Below are 22565 nucleotides of genomic sequence, written 5' to 3'. Positions count from 1 at the left end.
TGGCTAATTTATGACTCTTCCTAGAGTTGTCTGCGATAAACCGATAAGAGATCGAAGGGGCAAGTCCGCCAAGAGGGGGCATGCCGCTGCGTCCGTCCTGCTTTCCCCCGGACGCCCTGTCTCTCTCACAGGTTCGAGCTGAGACCCCTTTGGTGGATTCCATTCAAGGCGGTTTGTTTTTATTTGTTGCCAACTCGAGAGCTGGATGCTGGCCAAAAGTGGTCTCTGGTCTGGTTTTTTTTCTTTGCATTTTGTTTGTTTGTGTTTATTTTTTTTGTTGTTGCTTTTTGCACTTGCTGCAGGCTGGATTCTGGTTTATAGTTGCTCCCATTTGAGCGATCCAGCCAGCACAGGTGTCTTTGGTGAATGAAATTAGCCTTGCCATGGAGTTGGCGCGGCTTGATTGCTGATTGCCCAGGTGATTTGATTGATAAGCGATTTGATTTGATTGGGTTTTCTTGGGGGTGCTGGGAATTATCTTCATATGTATGTAGTCTAAGCAATTGGCGGAAATTATTGAACATTAACTAATGCCCTATGCTGCGATTTCTTCCCCCTCCTTTTCCCATTCCCTTCCCTTCCCCTCTTATATTTTTTTGCAGCAATTCCAACAATAGTGGAAAACTGAATGGCCAGACCACACCTATCGATGTCTCGGGCCTATCGCAAAATGAAATCCAAGGCTTTCTGCTCGGCTCCCACCCCTCGTCGTCGGCGACGGTCACCACCACGGGCGTTGTCTCCACCACGACGATCTCGCATCACCAGCAACAGCAACAGCAGCAACAGCAACAGCAGCAGCAGCAACACCAGCAGCAACAGCATCCCGGTGATATTGTCAGCGCCGCGGGCGTGGGGAGTGCAGGCTCAATTGTCTCCAGTGCGGTGCAGCAACAGCAGCAGCAACTAATTAGCATCAAACGAGAACCCGAAGACTTGCGAAAGGATCCGAAAAATGGCAACATTACCGGTGCAACAGCGGCGAACGGAGCGGGTTCGGTCATAACGCAAAAGGTAGGCTTAAAAAATAAAAACATCCACAGCAGAAGAAGAAAAAAAATATATAAATAAACTAAACATGAAAGGAAATTTTACAAAAGCTGAGTGTGCTCTCAGCTGGAAGCTCTCTTAGGGAACAAATTAATGGACACGCACGCAAATTTCAATTTAGAAGGAAAGATATGCACAGGAAGAAATACAATATATAGTACATAATTAGGTCCTTTAGTTTTAAAACAAAAGGTTATGAAAGAAAGAAGAATAGTCTTAAAACTCAATCTTCAATGAAAGAAAGTATAAAAATCTTTAGAGACATCAGAGAAATTTTTACTTTTATTATCTCAAGTTGTTTTTAGAATCCTACCAACCCTTATATCCCTAAGGCTTCATAGACATTTTTAAGATTAAATATAGAAGCTTTGAAATTCATAATCCCTAAAATTTTTTTAAGATTTAATATAGAAGCTTAAAAATCCTTTATCCCTAAAATTGTTCTCTCTGCACATGCATACTAAATGCAATATTCATTTGTAGTGGCAGATAAGCCTCGGTTAGATCAACATCCCATGGATCTCATTCCCATTCCCACCCTACTCCAACTTCCAGTCTGCAACTCCCAGTGTCCAACTCCCAGTCTCCAACTCCATCTCCAGCCCATTCACAATTATCAACGACGGAGTGGACAACCCCAATCAGCGGCGCATCCTGTGTGCTACATCAATTAACAATTGCTGTGGTTGCTGCCACAGTTGTTGTCGCTGTCTATGACTATGTGTGTTGTTTGCTACAGTTGTTGTTGCTGTCTAACAGACCTGCAATTGGTCTGTCAATTGCTTGTGTGAGTGAGCAATGAGTATTAGTGGTTGCAGCCAATACGAATCACGAATCAGCGAATGAGTCTCTTGTTGCTGTCGTATCGTCGTCGTCGTCGTTGTTGTTCGGTTCTATTTGAAAGCAATGAGACAAAAAAAAAAACAGACAACAACAACAACGGAGATAGCAGTAGCTGGCACACCTGAGAAATGCCTGCATATTGAAACTGTTATACGCTCACCTGGTCTGTTATACGATCGTGTGTGTGCGTACGTGATTTGTATACGGTGCTCTCGCTCGCACAGCCAATGATTGCCGCTAGCGCTGTCTCTTTTATAGCCCGGTTCGAGTTGCATGTTGCATGTTCGAAGGCGCTTTATCAGCAGCAGTAGCAGTTAGAGCAAAAAAAAGGAACAACCATAATTAAATGTCTTGCAATTTGCAACAACAAGGGATATATGTATGTACAATATGCAGTCTATATGGCCGAACTGTGGGAAATTACAGTAGCGGCCACTCAGGGCGACAATCGGCAGCGATAAGTGCGCACTTCCGGTGGTTCGATAGCTTCCTTTTGCTGCCGCCGTCCGCCGTCCATTTGCTGCGGATTGGGATCGATGGATGGAATGGTGCAAGCGGTGCACCAGCAAGTGCACCACCACTAGCTATTTTTTAATTTTAATGCGGCTTTAGTAACTCCCCTTCCATGCCGACTACCCCCCTACCCCACTCCGCCCCTCCTTTATGTCAGAATATTGCGACAGCTACAGATTCCAACCATTTTGAACTGATATGAGCGCGCTCTCTGTCTCATGTATGTGTGTGTGTGTGTGAGTATCTGTGTGCTTGTGAGATTTGAGATCCAACTGGCCGACGCAACTTCCAGGTAGGGTGTGTGTGTGCCGGACTACCTTTGTGTGTGTAAGTGTAAGCATGTGTGTGTGTGCGTGGCGAGCTGTCATACTCGCGTACCTGGCCCCTCGGCGCTGCTCAGCTCAGCTCAGATCACGGCCTTTAGTCAGTCGTATCACGCTGTCGGAGTAGGATCGTATCGTTTTCGATTCGTCTGATTTCTGAGCAGGCTGTGGCAGCAATAGTCCCTACTATTGCTTCTCCTCCGCGCAGTCGCAATCGCAATCGCATAATCATATATCGCGATCCGTAACCGTATCTGTTTAGTAACTCTGATTGTAACAGAATATCCACCCATCGGGCAGTACGTTCTCGAGCCAGTAGTCAGTGTCAGTGTGAGTTTTAGTGACCGAATTCGATCTGTTCGGCATTTGCATATTGTGATATTTGATATACACATGTATGAATATATATATGGCATAGTGCCGCTTGATTGGAATGTGGGCAGTGCAATTCTGTTGCAGCCGTATCGTATCGTATCCCCGCCACAGTAATCCACCTGCAATCTCAAAAAAAAAAAAAGAAAAACCAGAGCAAACTGCCAGCAGCCTAGCAGTCAGCTAAAAAAAAAACAAAAAATCAATTCAATGAATCAAAAACAACAAAAATCACAAATTGAGCGAACGCACACGCGCAGAGCAATAGCAACAGCAACAATCAAAAGCACAGCAGCAACACTAACTGCAGCAACAACAACAAACCAAATAACAGCAACATCGAACCTAAGTGTGTGGGCGCAACGCGTTGCCTTTCAACACCCACGCAACCAACAAGTTCGCTGCCTAAGTCTTTTGTTTGGCGCGCATTTGTTGAGACCAAGAACAGCAGAAAAAAGCAGCAACAAAAGTCAGCAGTTGTCTACAGATAAAATTGTTTAACAATTTATGATATTTTTTATTTTTTAATTTTAAAAAATTGCATTGAACAAAAAAAAGGATTAAGAAACTTTACTTTAAGTACCTTTCGAGCAATGCAAAAAACCAATAGGAATTAGCCTAATGATTTTTTTTATACTTTTTTAATAATTTTAGTTAATTATACGAAAGAGGGATTTAATTCCTAATAGGCAAAAAATCCCAAGAACCCAAGAAACTTGGGAACTTTTTTTTTTGGACATAAATATTATTTATTAAATAGCTTTTCATCTAAATTTTTCTTGAAATATTCACATTAAAATAATTACATAGAAGATCAAAAATAGCTCTTTACTTTTTCCGCTGTGCAACTGAACTTTTATCGCATTTATTTGGAGTAGAGTGGGTGTCCCACATGGGTACTTGTGTGAGTGTGTGTGTGGATCAGAAAATTCATTGAGCAGAATCCAGCGCGGCTTAATTGCTGTTTTCAGCTGTCTCTGTTTTTATTGGGCATTAATCTGCTCACAAGCGAAAATAAATATTAAATTGCCGCATTCGGATTTGAATTCGCAATCGCGCACAGACAGTGCACAATTTGCATGCACTCTAATTTATTGTACATTTTTTGCATTGACAGTTAATTATTCTTAATATTTGTCTTATTAATTTACATACACACAGACATACAAGCACATACGATCGCATAGTTTAAAGTCTAAGGTTTCGCCAGATTAATTTATGGCAGAGAATTGAAAAACATATCAATTTTATACTCTTGGCAATTTATTTATTGCTCAGCGCAATCCATGCACCGGAAAGTGTAATCATTAGACCGCCAAACAGGGACACACCAACACCGAGACAATCGCACTCGAATTAAGATCTTGGATTAGCCAAACAACTCTCTCTCCGGTGCTCTATATACTTTTTAGCCGCCGTATCTGCTGTATCTCCCGATCCATTCCAATTTGTTTCATTTGGTTCATCGGCTGCCTTTCTAATTGCTCGCTATCGCCTAGTTTAGCTTATCAGTTGTTTACTGTACAAGCGGATTTCCCATTTTAAATTGATTCGCCAATATATAAATGAGATCTCCCCCCTTTATGATTGCTCAACACCTTTCGGAGAATTTCCTTTAATTTGTCAAATGAATCAGTAATACATTCGGTGTGAGTCAATGTCTTGAAAGATTGATAAAAAAATAAAGTATAACAGCATCTTCTAATCTTGTATATGTGAGAGAGAACCTGATGCGTAATGTTAAGTGATAGAACCGGAAAGAATTATTAATAATAATTCAATCAATAGTAATGGAAAGCCTATATGATATAACAATATAATTGGCCAGTGATCTAACCGGGAGCTTGATTAATTGCATTTTCAAAAGAAAAACAAAATTAGTTTTCAATTTCAGTTAGTATCAGACTTGATTGCTGGCATTATATTTTCATTTAGTTTCCATTTCAACGGAAGCTTTAAAGACGAACTGAATGTATCGAATCACAACCTTGAAGGTTTATTGGCCCAAGTGATGTTTTCATTAAGAGATAAACTGAAGTTAACCGAGACATATAGTAAACTACCAACATAATTCGGTACTTTGGGATGGTTATTAGTCATGGGTTTTCCATACCGAGAACTACTTATGAAAAATTACAACATCAAGGAACCATTAAAATATTTTATGAATGCAAAACAATTTTTTGCTTTTTGTTGTTGATTCGAAGATGTTTTTTTGTTTTTCTCGGCTTTTCGTTCACTTTATTTCCGAGAATTAACGATATTCATAAAACGCTGGAGTTTCACTTTTTATCATTCCAAAAGGCATTAAAATAGTTAATTGGCTTTATTTAAATATTTTGTTATTTTTTTTCCTTTGTCTGGCCGTTGTTGTTGCTGGGTATATGCTTAAGTTATTTTTTTATTTCTTCCTCATACATAAATATGTGCCAGAATCGTTTGTCGCTTGGTCTCTGGTCTCTGATCGCTGTTTAGCATAATTCTAAAAGCCCAAAACTTCAGTCGGCTCATAACCGATAGCTCAGTTATAGCATATATACCTCTAAATACAGGGGGCCGCAACAACAAAAGATTCCGATTCCGATTGAGCCCGAGACACCACACGCACCACAAAAGCCAAGAAAAAATACAAAATACAAAAGTTAAATTCAAAAAAAAAAGGAAAAAAAACCGAAAAGCAACGAAAAGATACAAAATATCTTTGTCTCCGTGTCTCTGCTCTGGTAGATCGATCGTCGATCGGATTCGTCAAGGCCTTTTCTGACGTTGCACGTTAAAAGTTTAAAATGCAAATTGATTTTGATGAACAAATTTAATTAGCTCGCAGCTAGAATCTTTTACTGATGCTAAATTATACAAGAGTCTCTAAACCACAAAACGACAAAAATAAAGAAACCAAAAAAATCACAGACGTTTGTATAAATTTAAATGATCTGAAAGACACACACCGCAACACCAAAGAAAATTAAGCAAACTCATGGAAAACGAACCGAAAAAATCAAAGTAAATACCATAAATTATTACAAAGGTTCTTTGGGCCTAACAAGTGTGTATCTGTCTGTATCTGTGTGTGTGAATGTGGCCAAAAAGTGTAACAAAAATTACCCCCAAAATGTTGGCCCAAAGTCAACCGGTTTGATCAAAAGGCCAACGATATAGTGACGTCTTTAGCCGGGCCATGGATCTTATAGGTTTCACTTTCTTTAGACCAAAGACAATCAGCAGCTTGCTGCTAATTTTTGATCTCAGTCCCTCGAAATCGGTATGGTGATATACTATATATAATATATATATTTAGCATCTGCTCTGCATATATTGCCGAAGATATGAATTGACCACACTTTGCTCTGTATTACCTCATTTGGCTCCGTGCGTTTGTCTCCAAAAACGTTTGACATTTTCGGGCGGCCAATAAAAAAAAAACAATGATAATTAACATATGCATATAGCTTAATATATAAATATATGGGCATATGTATAAATCCGTATATATCTCCTGTATATAAATGTTGATTTTTTTTCGCGCTTTTTTCGTTTTTGATTTTTTTTGTATTATTTTTTTTTTTGTATATTTTTTTAATTGGTTTCTTTCCACTCGACGACAACAACGGAGTCAGAGACGGAGACTGTTTCAGTTCGGTTTCAGTTCCAACACAAAATTTTTTTATAGCCTTTTATTATAAACTGTACTTGTTGACGTTATTTTCAATAAGCTGGGCTGCTGGCTGCTGGCTGCTGGCTACTCTGAGCTGTTATTGTATGAATCACGGCTGAAAGAAAAATCAAGTCGAAATCAAATCGACAAAATCATGGCTCACAACAGAACACACGCACTATTTTTTTGTCACCTCGTTCGCTGGTCTGCTCGCCAGCCTGACCTTCTCTGGGCCATAATCAGCCATCAATCATTGGTGGCTGTGGTGGACCATTAGGTAACATGACAGAATGCTTGGGTATCGGTGGATTCCTGATCGATCTGTCCGGTGGATTAGCCGCCCCATTCCACATCAAGCTTAGGCTTTAGAATCCGAAAGTAAACAAATCAAAACCAAAAACCACAACGCCAACCACAACCTTTCCCCCAGATCTTGCACGTGGATGCACCACCAGCACCACCGCCGTCCGCAAGTGAAGCTGATAGGCCCAGCACACCGCACACCACTAGCAGTAGCCGAAGCACCATCTCCAACACCAGCACCACACCCACTGTATCGGAATCGGAAGCAGACACCGCACTAGAGATGTACGCAACCACGGGCGGCACACAGATCTACCTACAGGTGAGACCCATCGACTACGAGACCGATGTTGTTGAGCGCTGTGTGACCCACCAAACCCACCACCTGCAGACCTCACATCCCAGCACGGCGAGCGGAGCTGGCGGCGGTGCCGGGCCGGCGGGCGCTGCCGGGGGCGGAGGCGTCTCCCTACAGGCGCAGAGCCCCAGCCCCGGTCCGTATATCTCCGCCAATGATTACGGAATGTATACGGCCAGTCGCCTGCCACCCGGTCCCCCGCCCACCAGCACCACAACGTTCATAGCGGAGCCCTCGTACTACCGGGAATACTTTGCCTCGGATGGACCCGGAGGCTATGTGCCGGCCAGCACGCGATCCCTGTACGGCGACGTCGATGTTTCCGTCTCGCAGCCCGGCGGAGTGGTTACCTATGAGGGCCGCTTCGCCGGCAGCGTTCCCCCGCCCGCCACCACCACTGTGCTGACCAGCAGCAGCAGCCTCTCCAGCATGCACCACCACCAGCAGCAGCAGCAACAACCGCAACACCACCAGCAGCAACAGCACCACCCGCAGGACGGCAAGGGCGGTGGTGGCGCCACGCCCCTCTACGCCAAAGCGATTACGGCAGCCGGTCTGACAGTGGATCTACCAAGTCCGGACTCGGGCATTGGAACAGATGCCATAACACCGCGGGATCAGACCAACATCCAACAGGTATAGCCCCTCCTACCAGCCACTCCCACTCCCTCCCAGCCCCTTTACCACAAAAGCCCAAAAGAAACCACAAAAGTTGAGAGTAATTGTAGCCAAGTAGTAGAGTTTTTCTTGTTTTGCGTGTCGTGTCCATTAACTTAACTAGAAACCAAGTAGAGGTAGATGAGCCAATAATCTATAACATATTTTGTTTTTATTTTAATATTTATTTTAATTTAATTAATATTTTATTTAGTCCTTCGATTATACGGAACTGTGCCAGCCGGGCACGCTGATCGATGCCAATGGCAGCATACCCGTCAGTGTGAACAGTATCCAGCAGAGGACGGTGGTGCACGGGAGCCAGAACAGCCCAACCACCTCCCTGGTGGACACGAGCACGAATGGATCCACACGCTCCCGGCCCTGGCACGACTTTGGCCGCCAGAACGATGCTGACAAAATACAAATACCAAAAATGTAAGTTCTTTAAAATTATTTAAATTAGTTTAGTTAGTGTTCTTGATAAAATGTTATAACCCTAACCCTTGATCCATATTTTCCACCATTTTATAGTTTCACAAATGTGGGCTTCCGCTATCACCTGGAAAGCCCCATCAGTTCATCGCAGAGGCGCGAGGACGATCGCATCACCTACATAAACAAGGGCCAGTTCTACGGAATAACTCTGGAGTATGTTCACGATGCGGATAAGCCCATCAAGAACACCACCGTCAAGGTAGGACGCCACACAATATATATGTATTTTATAATCATAAGATTGAAGGAGGGGAGCTTTGTCAATCAAGTTCGTGCTCCTTGTTTTCCATTCTTCGGCATGTTTTGTTTATACCATCAACACCACACACACAGGATCACAGAAAACACACCGAGTCCCAGTAGTCGGTAAAATCTCTTTCTCGAGGCGAAGTAAGAGAAAGGGTTGATTTTCTTCGTCGGCGATTTGTCAGGGAATCTGTGTCTGCTTCTTGTCCGGATCTATAGTCCTACCCCGAGGTGCGATCCGCCACCCCTTTGCTCAATTACACACACAGCCCATATCCTGGGCGCAATGATAAATGATACTGAGAATGGAAAACGAGTGTGTGATCCCTTGATGAGAATTTGAATATTTCGTTCAATGCAAATTGCCGGCATTCGGGGCCGGGGCCTTTCAACAGCCGTCCGGAATGTTTGTTCAGGATGATGGCAAGAAGTAGTGCTCCTTGTAGGAGCACCAGGACAATACCCATCAACATCATCAATCAGATAAGCTTAAATGACGTCTGCTCCTCGAGATGGAAGACGCGGTAGATGCAAATGCAAATTGTAAACTGAACCGTTGAGAGATGAAGAATGACATCAAAGTTACAGTTGAAAGTGGTGAACGGGTTGAGGAAATGGCTGGAGGAAACGGGATATTCACAAAAAAAAAGAAATAATAAAGGAAGTAGGGAAGTCCTGGAGGCTAAGTAAACAACAATTGAAGTTGAAGGAATCGGAATCCGAATCTGAACCTGAATCCCATTCCAAATCCGAGTCCTGGCAATTTGCATACGAGCTATATGAATACGTTGAACTATGAAACTTGCAACAAAAACTTGAAGAAACGAAATCAAATGAATCGTAAAGATCTTCAGATATGCCTTGCGAGTATCTCGGTCGAGCTTAACCTTCCCTCCACTTCTCAAGTTCTCTCGGCACTCGGATTACCATAAAACTGCCATATTTTGCAAGGCTCGACAAAAAAGTGTCAAAATTAATTTACGAGTTTATTTGTTTAGAGCTCCGCGCCCTTTTCCCAAAAAATACAAGAAACTGATGAAGAAAAAGAAAAACTTCATAGGCATTTGCATTTGCATAACCCAATCATGAGATGTCCATTTTCTAACGGGGGATAGAAATGAAAAAAATGAACAAAATCGGTAGAAAAAAGTGAGTATAATTTACGAGCTGATTAGCCCATGAATATGTAAAGACTTATACCCCAGAGTCCCGAAGAAAACACACAAAAATATTTATGCTGTAATCAGTTAACCCCCCGGCCAGAGACACTGACGACGATGATGATCCTTTGGAAAGGGTTGCTCGCCGAATTCCGTAACAGTTTCCTTCACTAATTTTTTGGGAACTGTCTCGGAGATATCTGTGCGCTTCCTTTCTTACCTTTCCTATCCTGGCATAATTATTCAAAATGTGGAAAAAATAACACAGAGAGACACATAAATGATTGGGCAAAAATGCAAATGCTGGGAAAACAATAGAACCTCGACGAGCCAAGATGATACAAAATGTGTTGGACGTTTTTCTGCTAAATCGAATTCGTCCTTTTGTGCCGGCAGGGCCTAATCCTTTTGACTTTTACGGGCGGTAGGGTGCGATCCTGTGAGTTGTGAGTTGAGTGTCACAACGTATATATGTCAGAGCAATGAACCCTGCCGAGTTCCATCTATGGGATAGTCTAAACGGATTACCGGAGAATCATGCCATTTCCCAAAAGATAAAGATCAACTTTTTGCTGAAAGAAGGAAAGATTTGCATTTTCTAATTAAAGGCAATATCTTTCCCTTAATATGGATTAAGTAAACCCCCCAGAATGTGCTCCCTTTTAAATATAAGTACATCCGTTGGTTAATTATTAGTGCTTCCTTTGGATTATGAACATAATTGAGAAGGAGTTTATTTTTAGTAGCCTCTTAACTCAGTCTAGCACTTAATTTAATAACCATATTTGTTTTCTGTTTCTTTCCATTCCTCTCCAACAACAATACAGAGTGTGATCATGCTAATGTTCCGCGAGGAGAAGAGCCCCGAGGACGAGATCAAGGCCTGGCAATTCTGGCACAGTCGTCAGCATTCCGTGAAGCAAAGAATCTTGGATGCAGGTGCGTAAAACCAAAGATTTGAGTCCCCCACCTCCACTATCTTTAGAAGAGCTTCCCCCCTTTTCTGAGGAGCAGAAGTGTCCAGCAGCGTCGCTTGCCGGCCTGTCCATTTGTATTGTCTAGTATTTCTAGCAGTAAATTGTTGCTTTTTATTGAAAGGCCCGCAACGTTCCAGGAGAGTTATGACATTGATAAACGCGCATCGCGCATCGAGCATCGGGCATAGCGCGGCAGAAACTCTGACTCCGTAGCTATGCCGCTCCGTTTGTTTGATTGCAGATAATCTCGGTTGCAAGTTGCAGGTTGCTAGTTGCAAGTTGCTAGTTGCTAGTTGCTTTCTGGTAGTAACTACTGGCAGATGCTGCTGCCGCTGCAGTGCCTCTGGCCCATCAAACATAACTCATTAGGCACTTGTCACTGGACGGCAACGCAGAAATTTCCTTAATTGTTAATACAAACATATTTTCCAATGTCCAACCATCGACAATCCCCTGCCCCCTCTTGGCATTCATTTATCCATCTCTCAACTGTCCTGGCCACTTTTTTTTTTATTCACTCTTCTGATTATCTGCTATATGGTCTGCTATTGCTCTTCTTCTCCAGATACAAAGAACTCGGTTGGCCTGGTTGGCTGCATCGAGGAAGTGTCGCACAATGCCATCGCCGTCTACTGGAATCCGCTGGAGAGCTCCGCCAAGGTAAGTTCTGTTCATTCTAGATCTAGATTCTAAGTCCAATCCCAGTTATGGAATTTTTAGATTACCCTGTATTCTAGAGGAAGTTATATTGATATTTATTTAACTTACTTGTTAGAAGCTTTTCTCAGAATTAATACCATTTTTAGGACCTATTTTATAGCTCTATCTTCCACTAATCTTTTTTAATAATGTTTATAGTTTATGGATATATTAGTCCCCTATAGGGTATCTCTATTTCTATACTTGAAGATCTCTTGAAGTATACTTTTGTGTGTTTTTCCCTCTCTACCATTTTGTTTACTTCGAGCGCCGCCTCAATTAAAAATGAAAAAAAAGCAAAAAATAAAAAAAAGAATTTAGCGCGACACTTTTATGGACCAGAAAGAGACACAAGATATACCTGCAAAGTCCTCTTCTGTTCGCACGTGTATGTGCCGGTGTGTGTGCCAGTGTGTGCGTGAAGAATTAACTTCTGATTTATTTTCAATTGCGAGTAAAACGCAAATTATTCAACAAGCGTCGCCATTGCCTCAGCGACAGCCTATGTCCATCCCTTTTCGTTGCCCAGTTAAGCTTATTCTTCTGTCTCTATTCCACCAGTTTGTTGTTGTTGTTTTTCGTATTTTTTTGCAAAAGAATAATTTATGCATTTATTTATTTATGACACTTAGTTTTAATCACTTACTCGCAAATGCTTGGAACTAAGTCTCTGGACTGAGTTTGAGTCTCAAAGCCCCCGGTCTCTGTTGGCTATTTCTGTTGTTAGTGTTGTTGTTTTTGGTATTACTTTGGCTGTAACCGCAGACTCGGCTCCCACCGCGTTTTAATTTAGCAATTATCAAGCATTTTAATCGGTGGAAAATATTTGCAATTCTATTGCAACAAGCGCCAGTCGTAAGACCAGTAAACGGGAGACAGCCCTCGCATTACGTATACGCAGTGTTGGCCAGCTTCATCCATTGCTCCGCCCACTAGTTTACACAATAGGGTCTAGATTTTACATTTTAAATATGTATTTTATAGATAAATTAAATAATAATGTTAGTTTTATTTATTTAATGACTACTTTGGTTAAAATGAGACAAACAAATGCCAAAAAGCGAATTGATTTTCATTCAAGTTCAGTGACTTCTGTTCAGTCTGCCAATTTGGTCAGCAATTATTAACTGGCTGGCCGTAAGTGCATGTCTCCTAGCCACCCATAGCCTCCGCCTCCCCCCACTCCCACTCCCATTTGATAGAGCTTTTTATTTACAAATTGTTTACGCGCTGAGATGTTAATCCCAGCGACATCGTCGTCGTCTGCGTCTGCGTCCAAGAGAGAGTCTGGCCAAGTCGAATCGCCTCGCATAATGTCGATTTCGTTTTATGCCGTTAGCTGCATCTGTATCTCCATCTTTTGCCTGAATCTGTATTGTATATGTATCTGTTAGTATGTGTTTTTTTGTATATGTATGTTGGCAATGCCTTTCCCAGAGGCAAAACTTTCGTACGCACCGACACGCAGGTGCTTCGGCTTCCTCCACACACCTCTTGGTAGCCTCCCGCCTCCCGCCTCCCGCCGCCCGCCTTCTGCTTATATGGTACGCGCCCGCTAATTATTCACATTAAATACTGCTCGTCCACATCTTGGTCGCTGGTCTCTGGTCTCTGGTCACTTGGATGTTGGCTGTTGCTTGTTGGTTACTGGATGTGGCAGACTGCGACTTTGAATGCAACTGCGACTGCTGCACTTTTACCATTAAGATTGTTTCCTTTGGTATTTTTGCGTTGATGGATTTTCTTTTTATTTTTTTTTACGCGCTCACATTGTCCGACTGTCTGACTGTCCGTCTGTCTCTCCCTCTGTCTGGCGGACTCTCAACTTGGACTCTCGGCCTGGCATGCTTAAAATGCCTTAAAACACACAAATACAAATACAGATACAGATACTCAAACAGAGATACAGATACAGATACTGATGCTGTTGCCAACACACCTTGCACTGAATCGAAGTCAAACTAAAAATGAATTGGATGCGATACAAAGTCGCGGCTCTGGCTCGTTACTTGGCTTTGGTTTTTCGAGCCCCCCTGCATCTTGGTTGAGGCTCTGGCCATCATTGGCATCTCGGTCCTCTGTGTATTGCCTTGTTATTGCGATCGAACCCCTCTACCCTCTATATATATCTGGTGGTGCTCCTTATTTTATTTTCTTCTGGTGCGTATATGAGTGTGTGTCGGTCTGTCTGTCCAGTGGAATGTTTTAAACTGTCGTGGGCATAAAGAGGACATCGACTTAATAGAGAGAAAACAATTGCCTTCTAATAGCGGCAGACGCATTTCAGTTTTTGTCATCCGATATAATTTCTTTTTATGTTCATAATTGTTTTACATTTGTATATTTTATGGCATTTTTCACATTTACTTCATCTTCTCTCTCTCTATATATATCTTTTTTATTTCTTTTTATATAAATATCTTTATTTTTTTTTATAAAAAACAGATCAACATTGCGGTACAGTGCCTCAGCACGGACTTCAGCAGTCAAAAAGGAGTCAAGGTGAGTTTAGAGATAGCCTTTTAGTCTTTAAGCCTCAGAGTTGCAGAGAAATCGGGTCTCTTCTATAAATGCAATTCAGTTCAGGCCACGTTGCCTTTGATGGGCTAAGTAATAACCAATTTAATGCCAACTTGTTAATGGCAAATCAATACGGCCAACGATCGATCCCTCTTCCCAAGAGCACTCCACTTGACAACGTTGGTTGGGGCCGGAGTGGGGGATTGGGATTTCTTATTGCCCTCTCCAGCAGCACCTGTCTTCTCGAGCTGTGTTCCTCCTGCTCCCCTAAGTCGGCCAAAGCGGATTGCACATCCTCCTGGATGGCTGGCTGGCCAGGCTGGCCTGCTTGGAGTTGTAATGCGTACATTAAGTCTGATATTTCATTGACAGAAACACAGGCAAGAACTCGTTGCTTTTCATTAAAAAATAAAAAGAGATCAGGGGGACTCTGCACGGAGAGAAATGTCAATAAAACAGATCAAGACAGAGCTTTCAAGAATTTATGAATTCCATTCATACAATTATTTTTTAATAACTTTTTAAACCTTAAAGTCTTTGAATTTGAATTGAGTTTTCGAAACGTTCACAAGGATGTCTGTTTGTTTTCTGTCCGTGTGGGGCAGTCAGTGTGGGCAATAGCCAAATCAAATTATGCACTTGCCACGACATGTTGCACTAACATACACGGACAACGGACAACGGACAGTGGACAGTGGACAGTGGACAGTGAACAGCGGACGGGGGACAACGGATGTTGGCAGTTTAACATCACTCCGGCCACGCCCCAACGGCTCCGGCCACGCCCCCCCGATGCCAAATGACAACGGCTAATTGCAGCTGTTGCAAGTCGGCTGCTTGGTAGCAAGCCCCTCGGAGGCAAGGCCGGCAATTTGAATGATGCGAGTAGGTATTGTGTGATATTAATACGAATTCTGTTTTTTATGGTTGCAGGGCCTGCCGTTGCACGTACAAATCGACACATTCGAGGACCCCAGGGATACGGCGGTCTTCCACCGCGGCTACTGTCAGATAAAGGTCTTCTGCGATAAGGTAAGTGATTTTATTTTCTATAGCTCTTCTCCACCATATAGCTGAGATCGAAGGAAGCTGGGTAGTTCCCCCTTTTGCTCACATAATTACGCATACAGAAGCACAGCAGTGGCAGTGGCAGCAATCTTTCCCTCTGCCACGTGCAACAGGTTGATGAGCTAACTAAAAGCTGCCTACGTGCCGGTTTTTTTCCATCTTTTTCCATCAAACACCAGCGGTCAAAATAGTAGGACAAAAGGGTTAATAAAAGAGGGTTAAACACAAGGCTTATCATATTATTGGGTTTTTTCTTTCAAAAATATTCATAAGCTTATCAAAATTATAGTTTTTTTTATTAACTTCATTTATAATCCATTTCTTTGGTGATAGTTATTTGACCGCTCCTATAAGATGATTTTTTTTTTATTAAGAGTTTGGGATTCGCCTGGCACTTGTTGCCGCTGCTGCTGCCGTGGCTGCTTCTCCTTCGGATGTGGCAACTGCAACTTTTATCGAATTGGGGGCACCGGCAATGCCTGTCCGTCAGTCACTGAGGCCTTTAGTGGAAAGCGTAACGCGTACAAAAGTAAATGGCCAACAAGCATACCCATACACACATATATATATGAACTTATACAAAGATATATCCTTTCCATGCCCTTGTTTTGTACCTTTACCTTTATGCGAACCCTTCACTTTTTCGCTTGATGGGGTTTATTAATAAATCATTTCGTGGATTTCCAATTTAATTTTCTCATATCATTACACTTCGTCCCTCTGCCACGGCCTTTGCCGACGTTTTGGACATTGGTCAGGGACTCTCTGAGATGCGATTCGGAGTTGGCTTTTATTGTATAAAGTACAGGGCCCCAGATCCGATCCCTTCCATGGCCATATCGCTATCGAGCCAGGCTTATATTTCACATTTCGGGGCCGGCCGACCCTTTTGCTGGCCGGGGCAGAGCCAAGACCAAGCCAGGCGTGTGTTTATCGGTAAATGTATCAATTAAATTTCGCGTACCACTTTATTTTGGCATCGCCCCAGTCTCCCTTTTTATTTTCTCTGTTGTATTTTTGTATGTTTTGGGATTTCAGAAATTTTGATTTCACTGCAATTGCAGTTTCAGTTGCAGTTCCGTCCGTTTGGCACCTCTGGGCCCTCACTCGCCAATTATGAATCTTTAAGTTTGCCCAAAAAAAGCGAGAGATACGGAATGGAATGCTTTTTTTTTGTCGGTTGATGTTGAAGTTGAAGAGAATTTGTCTTTGGGAGTGATCACTGTTATTTTGGGGAACTCGCTTTCCCTTGAGAAGAGAAAATGTTGAGATTGTTTCGAGGCCTTTGTTTTCAAATAAGTGTATTTTGGGTTTTAAATTAATTTGATTCTTTAGATTTAGTGGCTTGGCCTCTTTCTCCATCAATCCTGTAGAGAAAATCATTATAGAATTTAACTAACGTTAATGCTAATGCTAATGGTAATGGTAATGGTAATGTACCTCTCCCGCCTCCTCAAAAAGTGGCAGCCCACTTGGATGCGAGTCCTCTGTCTTCGTCATACTTTGAAGTCGATTAACAGCCAAACCAAAAGCTGGAGAGCTGGAGGTGGCCGGGGTGGGGGGCAGAGGCGGAGATTGGACAGAGGCGAGCATTGACCGCATTGGGCGATTCGAGACGCCGTCGCCTTAGCTTGTTTCCACGCTGCACGTCTCGCGTTGCACGTTGCCCCGGTGCCAGTTGCCAGATTGCCAGTTTGCCAGTTTGGCGATATTTTTGCCAAGATAAAATAAAAGTAATAAAATACAGTTATTTACATGCCACACACACACTCATCAGCGTATACACCATCCGATGTACATCGAATGCATCGCTCTAGGCTAAAATACTCAGTGATAAGCGAAGAAGGCAAGAACTTTGGACTGGAACTGGGACTGGGACTGGGAGGGACCTGAGTGCTGGCTATCACGCATATACTACACATCCTTGCATAATATAAGATGCTGAACCAAAAAAAAAAATAAAATAAAACGAAGCAGGAGCAACATCATACCAAGTAGATTGCTGCAACATATCACTTCCTGTGATCCCGCCACCCTCCTGGCACCCGCTTCTGGCCACTTCAGTCACCTTCAGCAGCTTCCATCGCTCAATTGCTGATTTTTAATTACAAATGCAAAGTGCAGCAGCATCAGGCAACAGTGAGGAGGCAACAGGCAGGAGGCAAGAGACAAGAGGCAAGAGGCAACAGCAATGCTGCATCTGCCTGCACACGCAAACTAGCAATCACCGGCGGACAAAGTAGCCACCAGACTATATATTATATATGTATCTGTGTGTGGCAAGGTGTCTATGGCAGTGTGTGTGTGTGTGTGCAATCAGGCAACAGCAGCAGCAGCAGGCAGGCAGGTGGGCAGTTGGCCCAGACAAAGTCTTCTTGCATGGTTTGGGGCGCCGCCAGATTATTTATTATGTATGCATATTTATGTTGCATCTCTAAGTATTTTATAATAATTTTTTTTTCCTTTTCTCAATTTTTTTTTTTTTTTGGCTCTGACCCTAACGGTGTAGACCATTTTGCCAAATGCCCGAATGCGGTTTGAGATTTAAAGTCAGAGTTTCCAACTGAGAGTCTCTACTGCGGTGGCGGATTTGTCTCTGTGCGACATCGCAGCTCCCCAGGCGAGAAACTTGTTTTTCTCTCTATTTTTGTGTCTTTTTTTTTTTTGCAACTGCAACTGCAGCAGCAGCAGCAGTAACAGCCGCAGCAACGGGGCAGCTTATGGCACTTGCAGCCATACACGAATTTAATTAATAAGTAAAGAAATATCAAAAAAGGTGGCATCCATGCATTTGATTGATTGCTAATTACACGCTGGCTCCATCCACCATGCACCTGTGCGGCTGTGATCGCAGTGGGAATAAGTGAGGGACTGTAACCGAGTCTCTGGGACTTTCGCAACCCACCTGGAAGCATCTTCAATATATATATTTGTGTTGGATTTATTTTGGAAAGAAAACTTTATTAACAATTTTGTATGAAATATTTTTCAGGGTGCTGAGAGAAAAACACGAGATGAGGAGCGACGGGCCGCCAAACGAAAGATGACAGCCACTGGGCGTAAGAAACTGGACGAGCTTTATCATCCTGTGACGGATCGGTCCGAGTTCTACGGTATGCAGGACTTCGCCAAGCCGCCGGTGCTGTTCTCGCCAGCCGAGGACATGGAGAAGGTAGGTCTGCCATCCCAAGCGGGGGGCACTGGCATGACATTCAACCCACTGAGCCTGAGCAACGGCAACTCCAACTCCAACTCGCACTCGTCCTTGCAGAGCTTCTACGGGCATGAGACTGACTCGCCGGACCTGAAGGGGGCCTCGCCTTTCCTGCTCCACGGCCAGAAGGTGGCAACGCCGACGCTTAAGTTTCACAATCACTTTCCGCCCGACATGCAGACGTGAGTAAAAATCGTCCATCGATTAAATCAAATCTATTAAATTATTATTTTTATCAAAAACTAATACAATTCTTTTATCTCTTTGTTTTAATTTTAAAAACATATCCTTAACAGCGATAAAAAGGATCATATACTGGACCAGAACATGCTATCCAGCACACCCCTGACCGACTTTGGTCCGCCGATGAAGCGTGGCAGGATGACGCCGCCCACCTCCGAGCGCGTGATGCTGTATGTGCGGCAGGAGAACGAGGAGGTCTACACGCCCCTGCACGTGGTGCCGCCCACCACCATCGGCCTCTTGAATGCGGTAAGAATGGCCTTCCCTTCCCCCAAAGAAAAAGAAATCCTCCCCCTCCCAGTTCCCAAAAATCTAAATCAAATCAAAACTCGTTCTAATGGTTAACCACCTTTTCTGTAATTTTGTTCATTTTGGTCTAATTGGATCTGAACCGAAAAGAAATCAAACTGAAGCGCCAAAATGTTCAATTAAATAAAAAAGTTAATCGACTAAGACTAAAGCATAAATCAACTAAAAATCAGCCACATCTATATAATTCTATAATTATTAAAATCGTTACTCACCCTAAACAAACAAACCGAAGCAATTCGATTTATAACTTGTAGTTGGAACTAATTACGAACCATTTCATAATTAAAATGGAACATATATCTCATCTCAAAAGTATATATATTCGTGTATATACGCCTGCTAAAACAAAATCAGACTAAGGATCTGTTTTCTGTACACATCCCTCTATACACTAAAGCACAAAAAGTCAATAAAATAAACCAAAGACACTGAAAGATATTAGAATTATTAAGAAGTTGAAAAATACATTTAAAAATTATTGGCTGACCACAAGAAAATGAACAAAATTACACAAAGAAAGACCAACGAGTTATAAGAGAAATATTTTAGCAGCAAACAGTAGCAGAAACAACAAAACAGACAAAACATCATATTTCTCTCGTTTCTCAATTGCAGATTGAAAACAAATACAAAATCTCAACAACGAGCATAAATAACATATATCGCACAAACAAGAAGGGGTAAGTAAGCAACTTCTAACAGATCAAAGTGCTACACACACACACACACTCAGGCATAGAGCTACACCCACAACCACACACAGACACCTGAGCACCAGGATGCATCCTTCCTATTCCTCGCATCATTATTTTGTTTCAAATTTAACCGAATTTTTTTTTTGGGTGCTAACAAGTCTATTTTTGCATGGGTGTTGTGTCTAATATCTAAAAAATAAAATCTTATCCTTTTCTCTAAAGATTTCAAAGAAAAAACTAACATATTTTAAAAAATTTGTATTACAGGATTACTGCGAAAATTGATGACGATATGATATCGTTCTACTGCAATGAGGACATCTTCCTGCTGGAGGTGCAACAGATCGAGGACGATCTGTACGATGTGACGCTCACGGAGCTGCCCAACCAGTAGCAGTGAAGTGTTAGCAGTAGCAGTAGCTCAAAAAAACAAAAAAATACACAAAACAAGGACACAATTTTGCTAACAGAAGTTGTTTCAATAAGCCATTTTCAATAGAGCCTAAGTCTAATTTCGTAGTTGTTAACCGACGTGGGAGTTGCTACAGAGATTAAATAAAAAACAGAACAATATGGAATGGAGATAGAAAGCTAATGAAATATCTATATATATATATTTGTAAAATGATATATGATTTAAAATTCGATTTAGTTATTTAGCAACAATGAGATTACTTAAAATTTTTTGATCAAATTTTACATTCTCGCTATGTCCGCATAAATTTGTAATATTGTCTAAGCCCCTAATCTTAATCGTACTGTGTATTTATGTGGCTCTCTTTATATGTATGTTTTGTGTTTAGAGGGCGCAACAGTGTCTGTCCAGTAGGAAATAAGTCGACTTTCTGATCCCCTGCTTATGCTTCGACCTTAGGTCCAGGGCAATTAAGAGTTACGCAAAAAATCACATCTTCTATTAGCTATATCTATCGGAATCATTAGCTCTATACGGTCTAGATGTAATCACTTGTATGTTCGGCTTAAGCGTTTACTTGTTGAATATAAATTGTAAAATTATTTTTGAAAAAAACAACGACACAAATTGTTTCTGTTTCCAAACTTCGTAACTCGTTACCCCGTTTACCCTTTTCCCCAGTCCCCACTCTGTTATGTATAATTAGGATCTCTGTACACAAAAAATCATAAAAAAAAACAAACAAAAATGAAAACTGGTAGAACAAAATTTGATAAATGAGAAAAATTGGTTTAAAAAATAAACTAAACAAAAAAAGAAAAAGAATACACTCTTGAAATAATTATCCTTAAATCTAGAAGTACATTTAGCGATAAGAACACTGCAATAAAACATGTTGATAAAAATCGTAATTAAGTCCAAGCTAAGGCAAAAAACGTAATCGAAACTAAACCACAAAAACAAAAAAAAAAAACAAAAAAGGAAAGAACTTTAAGAACATTTGTGTGCATTTGTTGTAAAACAAACAAAAAATATCTAAAGAACAATAATCAACCAAAAATGTTGATTCAAAACTAAACAATTAAAATGAGGACGTCCAATCGTAGCACCACAAAATATCGCAGCATCCATATAAAGATACAAGATACAAGATACAGATACACATATATATATAGAAGTATAGGGATAACATACATAGCATCGTTCGAATGCTTTTACAATCTTTGTTTGCCATAATTAACAGTTTAATTTAATTAACGAAATGTTTTGTGTACAATGTTATTTGAATTCAGGCAGAGACATCGTCAAGAGAGAGATTTGCTTGAAACAACGAATACTCCAACGCATCAATTGCTTCAATCTTGAACAGTACGAGTTCAATGCTCAATATTATTATTAATTGTTTATTAATTGTAAAACCACCCCCCTTAACTCTGCTGATATTGCTCCTTCAATTTTCTTACCTTCTTATCCAAATCAATAATGCTCTATATCTATTTTTTCTCACTGTTTCGTAGCTTTTTTTTCATTTGACATTTCCGGTGTTGTACATCACAATTTGTTTTTAATTTTAGCCCTTAGTTCTAATTGTACTACTCAATATTACACAATATTATGATATGGTATGAGAAGAGAGCACATATCATATGATATCATATATAAAATGAAATGATGATGAATCGAAAATCTTGCCGGCATGTTATAAAATCTTTATGTTTAGTTATCGTACTTGTAATCTATAAGTTCTATGCTCTTTCTATATATTGTATACAACAAAACATATACATATATATTTTAAAAGCCAATAATTTATTTTTTGTTACTGTTGGAAACAATTCCGCGAAAAATAGAAAAGGAAAAACAACAAAAAAAATCGCAACTGAGAACAAGTGACACTCCATATGAATTGTGCGAAAAGTGCATGTCCCACTTGAGAAATTAATGAAGAGACAAATAAATAAAACAAATTGTACAATATAATTATAATGAATACACAACATTTAAATAAAGAACAAAAAGTAATCAAATTATATTTTATTGAAAAATGGTCTTGTGTTGGCAACACTGCGTATGCTTGTTATAAAATGACAACGTTGCGTATACTTGATATTTGATAAACGATCTGAGCCGTTTTTTTTATTACTTTTTTTAGATAAACGGGAAATCAGGAGGGTATTTAAATTATTTCCGTTGTCGGTTAAGGTGGTTTCCATTTTTAAAAGCGGTTTTTTCCATAAAGTCCATATGACCCCAATAAGTAGGCAACAGTAGGCAGTATTTTTTGAGAGTGAGATTCCTCGGCCATGTTTCAAGTACCGGATATGCATATTTCGTCATGGATGTTTATTTAAGCTCTTTTTATTTAGGCATTCTAATAAAAAACTTTTAAGAATTCAAATTTGTTAAAATATATAACAAAATATAACTTAAAATCTACAAAGAAT

The 22565-nt window shown here is 41.1% G+C and overlaps 1 protein-coding gene across 14 annotated transcripts in view; it reads left to right on the top strand.

Moving 5' to 3' along the window:
- Positions 1-22143, top strand: part of LOC6494542 (protein grainyhead) — a 40200-nt gene extending 18057 nt beyond the window's left edge. For 3 of the 14 annotated variants that reach the window (XM_044715412.1, XM_032450168.2, XM_032450167.2), the window contains exons 3-15: positions 603-1014; positions 7187-7381; positions 7451-8053; positions 8289-8512; positions 8609-8771; positions 10806-10917; positions 11521-11615; positions 14100-14156; positions 15108-15206; positions 18235-18638; positions 18753-18948; positions 19627-19691; positions 19974-22143. In XM_044715412.1, coding sequence (XP_044571347.1) covers positions 603-1014; positions 7187-7381; positions 7451-8053; positions 8289-8512; positions 8609-8771; positions 10806-10917; positions 11521-11615; positions 14100-14156; positions 15108-15206; positions 18235-18638; positions 18753-18948; positions 19627-19691; positions 19974-20100 — 2752 coding nt within the window. In that variant the 3' untranslated portion in view covers positions 20101-22143. Of the gene's footprint in view, positions 1-602; positions 1015-2786; positions 3060-7186; positions 7382-7450; positions 8054-8288; positions 8513-8608; positions 8772-10805; positions 10918-11520; positions 11616-14099; positions 14157-15107; positions 15207-18234; positions 18639-18752; positions 18949-19626; positions 19692-19973 lie in introns of those variants that run through there. The other 11 variants (XM_032450164.2, XM_032450169.2, XM_014907345.3 and 8 more) reach the window with 9 other exon arrangements.
- Positions 22144-22565: the final 422 nt, after the last annotated feature.

Source organism: Drosophila ananassae, chromosome 3L (assembly GCF_017639315.1).
Source record: "Drosophila ananassae strain 14024-0371.13 chromosome 3L, ASM1763931v2, whole genome shotgun sequence".
Taxonomy (NCBI): domain Eukaryota; kingdom Metazoa; phylum Arthropoda; class Insecta; order Diptera; family Drosophilidae; genus Drosophila; species Drosophila ananassae.
The sequence above is the reverse complement of the archived record's forward strand: the minus strand, read 5'-3'. Positions and strand labels throughout refer to the sequence as shown.